General features: G+C 41.8%; 1 protein-coding gene across 1 annotated transcript; it reads right to left on the bottom strand.

The window, feature by feature from the left end:
• Window positions 1-458: 458 nt before the first annotated feature.
• LOC147673765 (metallothionein) lies at window positions 459-3,544 on the bottom strand. Its single transcript, XM_086947696.1, has 3 exons — window positions 3,390-3,544; window positions 2,254-2,319; window positions 459-717 (listed from the first exon to the last, which is right to left on the bottom strand). Exons 1-3 carry the CDS (start codon window positions 3,418-3,420, stop codon window positions 623-625), a joined length of 192 nt encoding a protein of 63 aa, XP_086803822.1. The 5' UTR covers window positions 3,421-3,544; the 3' UTR covers window positions 459-622.
• Between the last annotated feature and the right edge of the window lie 4,522 nt (window positions 3,545-8,066).

Genomic DNA, 8,066 nt, shown 5'->3' with positions numbered 1-8,066 from the left:
CCCCCCACCCCCCCGCAAGTAGAACGCTACTCTGAACCCATAAAGGATTAGTGGTAAATTAGTATAGTGAAATATGATCTGAAAAGTGGACAGGTTAGTCTTATTTTGATTGAAAGGGATAGTGGAGGAATCAGAAGTGAAGGATGCCAATTTCTGTGATGTCAAAGCTAAAAGCCATGCGATGTCTCATCTGGTGAAGTCACAGGACATATGACGTCACTACGGCTCCCCCATTGCATTTTGGTGAATCGACGTCCATGCCTGCCTGGGAGTGTGCTCACAGGAATGTCCCAGCAGACCCAGTATGTAGGTGGAGGGCAAAGGGTGTGGAAGGTTGGCTAGTAGAGCAACACAAGCAGGATACCTATATGCTCAGCAGCAACACAAGCTGTGCTAGCTAGTGTGCACCAGGGAAAGAGGAAAATAAAAAACCCTTTGCGAGAAGATAAACATTTGAATCAGTATTTTAGGTTACTTTATTAGCAGAACATTTATATACAAAGTTATAATATATATAAATTTAAGATTGCTCATTTGCACAATAAAGGAAAAATAAAAAAATCAAGTGAAATTCATTGCGTTTCAAGCAACTCCGTGGGCACTGGATAAGCCAATCTGCAAATTAGGTGCAACAGCTGCATTTCTCTGTCGATCCTCCTTTGCACACACATCCCTGGCCACATTTCTCGCATCCGGCAGGGCAACAGGAACAGCAGCCTAGGAGACAAGAAAAGAGTTAGTTTAATATATTTAAAAATCCCCCCTTCCTTAAAACTGACAAAGCCATTAAGACACAGGGCTTGGCTGCATATGTTAAGTAGGGGACTAGATAACAATTCGAGTAGGCGCTAAAAGGGACACTACAACTTCGAGGCAGCTGTAAGATTTTGTAAATTACATAGTAAGAGTCAGAACAGAACCGAACTTAAAGAGAACCAAAACCGCGGTCAGCCGTAGAGCTTTTGAGGAGTGGAGGGCGTTATCAATGTACTAACATTGAGTGGCAACATGTTACCATGACTTTTTTTACACAAACTACTGCATTTTGATCTAGATATCAAAGTCGAAAAGGGCGAACTATAGTATTGTAGATACATATCGTAAAAATGGGAGCTAAAACTCACTGAAACAAGGGTTGAGCAGCGAAAGGTGCAGAGCTGGGGAAGTAGTGCCATTAGGTCAGGAGAGGGATTTTTAAATGTGTTAAATAGGATTCCCATGGCAAGGTATTTTTAGTCAGCCCCCTCCTGCAGGGTTGGATTGGGATTAAAAATCGGCCCGGGCACGAAAAAAAATAAAAAATGCCTACATTTGCATAATGCCTTCCCTCAAATCACTGCTTTCGGCGTAATTTTACATTTAAAAAAAAAAGGGGGGGGGGAATGCACGCATCAGTTTACACTACACCTTAAAACAAGTGAGGCCACTTCTGCTCAGGCCCCCTGCACCGCTCTGTATGCCTACATTAATGGGAGGCTCAGCGAAAGAAAAGGGGTGACACCTCCATGTTGCTGCTATACGGGATATAATGAGTGCCCATCTCCCTCCAGAAAGGCCACTCAAGACACCCGCAGGCGGTATTGTTGAACAGAGACGGCGCCCAAATCGGCCCCAGAAAAGCAGCCCTCAGCTGGAACTCGGACCCCGGCCCCATGGGCATTGCCCGAATGCCCCCGTTACCAAACCGACGCTGCCCTCTTGTGTTTTAAATGATTCCCACAGTGACACAAGAGAACTCATCGTGCACAATACGTTTTGTTTGTCCAAAAAACCGATATGGGGTAGAAAAAAAATGAGTTTAGGAGCAAGTTGAGGGCCGTGGGTAGAGAGAAACCACACGTCAGTTAAGAAAAAAAAAAAGTTTTCTATGTTCTTCTGAGGTTGTGCCAACAATCAGCTGCTTACTACCCTTTGAAACAGGTGCAGCTTCGATGGAGTGACTAAAGCAGTGACTAAACGCGGGCATGCAAGGAGGGAATCCGGTCTGCATATCAGTACATCGCAGTAGAGAAACCTCACTTGCCCTTGGTAGTGAATTAACATCAGGAACGTGACTTGAACAGAGAAGGTCGTTTGGTGTAAACTTAACAGAAAACAGCGCAAAAGGTGCAATAAGAAATTCTGGAGTTCTATTTAAATACTCACAAGTTTCAGGGCCTAAAGTCTAACACTATCGCAAGTAACCTCAGCATAGATCTAACACGCTTAAAGCATAAAATTGCAAGCTAAAAAAAAACGCATGGCTGAACTCACTTTTTTTGCAGGATGTACATTTGCAGTTCTCGCACTTGCACGACCCAGCACATGAACAAGAGCCACCTGCGAATAAAAACAAGACATCGGTTCATAAAATGGACAGTAAGAGTTACTAACATTCCTAGCCTTACTAGAGTTACTACCCAAGGAGAAAAGGGTAGAACACGGTTTGCAGATGAGAAAAGACCGTTGCTTGGAGTGTCCCTAGATTAAACCGAATGTTTACAGCATAGCAATCTAGGTTGAAATGCAACAAACAATATTCTTATATTTTCCTTCAACCAACAGACTCTGCCCCTTCCAACAAACTATGGGAAACTAAAAACACGGTGTTAGCAGGTGTCACCACTTCAGATGAGGTACTTTAAGATAAATAAACTAGGAGAACACACGGGCATACACCGTATCAGAATTAACCAAACAGAATTGGGAAGCACATTTTTGCTGAGCAACTGCGGGTGGGTTCCAGGAAAGAAGAAAAAAAGCCACACTAAAAACAGCAACATAACTGCTAGTGCGCAAAACAACAAACTCGTGCTTTGCTTTCAAGATAAAAGGGAACACGAGTTTAAACGCATCTTGCTGCCCCTCTAAAAACCCACGGTTTCCAAGCCTACTAAAGCGCAGTGCCTAGAAACGGATCTAATGTCGTCATTCAATCAGTAACTACGAATATATTTACACTGGGTCCGATTTTTCCCAGTATGTATGTAAAAGTGTAAACGGACCTGCGACACTCGCACTACTGTAAATGTTAACTCGACATTATTTGCGGGAACAAATTTGTAACTAGTTACACTCAAAAGCGGCCAACCGATCCTACGAGGAGCCATCTAAAAACAATGAAGCAAGTTTAAACAATCATTCCCTAAATGAGGTCATTTCTAGTCACAAACCATTTAAAAATAAAAAAAATTCAGACCAAATATCAAATTTTTAAAATCGAAATGGCATGAAAGTACGTTGCTCAAGCCTTACATTAACTCCGGTTGCAATGCAAGTCAATAATCATTTTTTTCCTCTTTTCCAATGTTAGTACCACCTTACGGAAAGCCCCATCCTTAAAGGAGGGGGGGGGGGTGTACCCCAGACACATATGACCACCCAAACCACTGCAAAAGGTAGGTACTCACCGGTGGCACAGCCGCAGTCTTTAGGGTCCATGTTCTGAAGCAGCTGTTGGCTACGGATTATCAACCAGTAAATCGAAAGTCTCTGCAAAAGTGATGCGCTCTAACTAGCATCCTGCGCACCTCTTATTTATACCCTCATGGGTTGAGGCCGTGTGTAAAGTCAGGTGGAGCGCTGCGCACGAGCCCCACCTCTTCCACGCCCTCAGCTGCAGACGTCACGGCCCCTCGCTGCTTGCAGAAAACCTTGCGCACGCTCGTGCTCATCAGCTGCACGCGGTAAACAAACATCCCCTGTGGCGAGAGGGCGGGAAGAAATACATGTCCATGGCTGCAAGACCACACCGAAAGCGGTGGCCATTTCTGAGGGGACATGTTTCCTAGGTATGAGCTCTGTGCTCCACAATAATGTAATGTTATATTATGACTTATTACTTCTCAATTTTGTTTTTGCAAATTATTTATTTTCCTAACGTTTAGAATTTCCTTGCAGCATGTATTGCTTGTGACAGTGTTATTCCTTAGATACGATAGCTAGTGTGCAAAAAAGAAAGAGGAAGGACTACACCTCTGACACAATGTTAGTCAAGCTAAAAAATGTCGTTCTAAAGCGCGTTAAAGGTAAACCGCGACTTCTCTTCATAAATATTTTTATATGCCTTTTGAGTAGAGTAGATTTTAAATAAAAAAAATCAGAATAAAACAGAAAACAAGTACGCGTTGTTAACGTCACACGTGCGCCGATTATCGTGTATCACATATTTCATCCCTTAATTACAAATGGAAATGTATTTAGTGCGTTCAAGGTTCTTAACACGTGCCCAAACGTTCAACCGTAAAGAAACGACCATTATGCCATTAAGAAGACTACTGTTATGTTCACATTCTCACTGGCCGTCCTCCTCCCATCTCTCTTTTTTTTGCCCACGCGCCTTCTGATTTGCACTCGGGCCCAGAGGGTGTCCCTTCGCGCATGCGCCTTCAGAATGTTGCTGCGCAACGTACTCTGCTGCACACGACAACTCCTTCTGGGACTTTGCACTCAGCGCTAAGGCTCGTTTCAGTTGAGATCTGAAAAAATACTGTGCTGCGTCACCGTGACAGTTCCAGATGACAGCGACACCTGAAGGTCCAAAGAAACAGGCTTCTTTCTCCACAGATGACATTCGTTTCCAGCAGTCAGCGTTTCACAATATGTTATTTGGGGTACAGGGGTAGACACTTCATTTTTACTGGGCGTATTTGACGCTCATAGCTTCCAAGTGTGCAGTATGAGTCAGTATGTTAGTGTGCTTATGTGTACTATTTCAGTGCTTTATGTGTGATGCATTAAATAACAGTTCCCAATCGAGCATAGCAGTAATGTCTGAAATCACCCCTTTTGTGCAACATAACTGTCCAGGGTTGGACTGGGACAGAAAATACGCCCAGGCACCAAAACAAAAGTGACCCTAGTTTAAGTGAATTAGATGCTCAAAAATGCCTATGTTTGAAAATAGGGCAGTTTTAAACTTGCAAAAGTACCTTATGTAAGTATTTTGCAAGGCATGAAAGACTGCATATATTTCAGCTTGCTGAAGGTAATGTTTGTGTTAATATCAGAAATACCAACAATCAAGCATTTGCAAAGCCAGTGTGTCTCGCCTATGCAAGACCTATATAAGCTTTGTGAATGTGTTTTTGCCATGTATTGTACGCCTGGCAGAAAGTAAAGAAACAAAAGTGCTGTGCCGTTGTCCAGCCTATCTTGTCATATCACTTTTTGTTTTTTTACTTTCAGCATGGCGCAACACAGCTGCACTGCTGTACAATATGAGTAACGAAAATATTGACAGCCTATAGATCTCACATAAGCAAAACCTGTTTGGTTACCAGTGCTTGTTAGTTCAAGATCTTAAGTGTAACAAACGTTTTTTTTCCCGAGCCCCATACCTAATGAAAATCTTTGTCTCCCAGATGCCTTTAATAGTTTCACTGATCTCATGCGTTATGGAACATGCTTTTCAGGTAAAGGTTATTGCTATAGAAGTTTTGTATATAGTGCTTAATAATTATTGACAATGCGAAACAGCAACAACTGGATCCATATGTAACATAGTACAAAATATATTATTTTAATACATGTAATGTTGAGGTCTGTGTCTGGCCTTTGGGTTGCAAGTTTTGATCACTTCCTTCTTTGCAAGCTCGATGAAAGGAGCGCCAGAGACAGCTACGCTTATTTTTACCAGCCGTGTCAAGCGGAAGAATAAAAGCAACTCTTGATATCCTCAAGAGTAGTTGCAGAGCTGGCAGAACCTGCGAATGTAGAGTGATATTCCTATTTCATGAATTATAGAGATGGGTACACTGACCTTTTGATGAAAACATGTGAAGAGCTGTACACTTTTCCATCTCGTAACAACTTGTGTTCCGACCCCTCCAATATTTCTGTGAGGAATGGAATGCTTGGTTCTATTACATGAACTGTGCAAAAAGTTTTAAAGTGCAGTGAGTTCACAGGAAAATACCATAAGCGTTGCGAAACGTGTATGCCTTTAATGAAACAAAATCTAATCCCCCTGCGCCTAATGAATGTAAACTTAATGCAACTGGTGCTTACATGAATTACTCCAATGCCTGAGAGAGAGCAAAACGAACAGGGGAGGGGGGCACAGAAGCACGGGGCGAGGCAGTAAGTGGAGCAGAGGATGTAAGCACAATGTGCTTAAAAGCAACATGGTTGCGGTGCAGGGACGGGTTGGGTAGCTTATAAGCGAACAGCTGGATAAAACACATACTCCCATGGAGTGTTTCAGAAAAACGTAAAAAAGAGTGCCTGAAAAGCAAGTACTGGTGAAAAAACAGAAGGAGGCTATTAGAGAGGTAGAAAACAGGCTATGCTCCATGGGAAGGAGAAAGACATGTTCGAGGAGCTAAAATAAACAGAGCCAACCAACAGAAAGCAAACAACTGGAAGTGACAAAAGGTAGAGCCGATGGTAAGCAATGAGCGGAATGCATTCTTAGGTCATCTTTCAGCATGTCCCCAAGATGACTTTGCTGTGCTGTCTGTTAGACTTCAAAAATCAGCTCAACAGACAGGCCCATGAATGGCCAAAAAAGTCCCTCGCACTGTCTGTCAGACAGGGTCATTGGGCAATGCCTGATTGCCTTTAAGCCAGTTCGACCATGTAACGGTCTAGAAATGGACTTAAATCAGCTGCAACAAGTCTGAATTGATTATGCAAGATTGCTAGCCTGATTCATTGAATGCTAAGTAGTTTTGATAACAATGGAAATCACCCCCACTAAAGTGGCAAGAGGGTAGGATTCTATTAAACACACAGATGCAAAAATTATGACTTTACTCCTTGGCTGTTTATACTCCAGCAGCAAAGTAACATGTTTTAAACATATAAGATGGAAGAAAAAGTTCACATTCTGCTGCACAAAGAGATCAGCAGACCAGAGTGCTAGTGACCACAAAAGCATTCACCAATCAGCAAGCTTAGTACACTATAATCATCTCTGCACAGCAGCAAACTCTCTTTTTTGTGACAAGAAAACGGTCTTTGTAACAGGTTGAAGAGACATAATTGTCCATAGTCTTTGACCAGGCGATAATCATCTTACCATGAGAAAACTAGAGTTGTGAAGAGCAGCAGGACAAAATAAAACCATGTATCTTCTTTAGTCTGAACGTAATTCCGTAGTTAAACTGGAAGAAAAAGACACATGGTAACATACAGAGGAGGAGGGAAGGATAATCTTCGCCTCCATGTCTTTAATGTAATCCAAACTTCCTGTTACATTAGGGGGGGAGATTTCATTCTATTACAAGACTGGTGGCACTATTATGACAAGTTTGAAGCTTTGCAGTGACATCACAAGATATGTGATACATTGGTTTATAATAAAGTCTCTTAAAAGTAGTCTTTCTTGACTAATCTGCTGTTTTAAGAAGGTCCTCAAAATGTCCTACTGAAACGTGTGCCTTGGAGTCCTTAGCCCCTTTGACTAAATTAGCACCAAATAAAGAAAAATCTATACCAGCTTTTGCTATGATCCAATTGGCAGGAGCAGACGGTGAAACAGATTTGAAAGGATTCTCGTAAGAAATTGACAATTGGGAAGTCAGAGGAGGAAGAAAAACAGCAGTTTAGGCTTCATAACAACAAAGACAACACATGTTTTACAATCTTGAAAGACAGGATAAAAAACTAGAAGATGAATCAGTTTTAGTGCATCTTGTGACATAGAATACTACACCTTGAGGAGAAAAAGACTTGTTATCATCATCTAAAGCTTTGACATTGAAAACTCTTCCGCATGGTAGAAGACACAAAAGTATAGTTAATTTGGTTTACATTTGTTTCAACAAAAGTAGCTAATTGTTTGGCCAGGATAACATGAGATCTAATTTCACCTTTACATTCCAAGTAGCTGAATACTTTGGTTTCAGCTTCAGCAGAACCTAAAGTCAAATTAATTTTAAGGCTCTGCAAACCCAAAAATGTTTGCCTTCTGGTTCTCCTTTTACTAGGATATGACCCACAGAAATAGCAGAATCAGTTAGAATCAGTTAGAATTATTTTCTCCTATAAGCTTTGCTTGATACAAAAAGGGAAACTAGAAAGTTGACCGCCTCTACTGGAGGTGCAGATATGGGATCAATGTTTCGTACCACACACCAGCTATC

Source organism: Lissotriton vulgaris, chromosome 12 (genome assembly GCF_964263255.1).
Source record: "Lissotriton vulgaris chromosome 12, aLisVul1.2, whole genome shotgun sequence".
In the NCBI taxonomy this organism is placed as follows: Eukaryota; Metazoa; Chordata; class Amphibia; order Caudata; family Salamandridae; genus Lissotriton; species Lissotriton vulgaris.
This window is presented reverse-complemented; position numbering and strand designations above follow the sequence as displayed.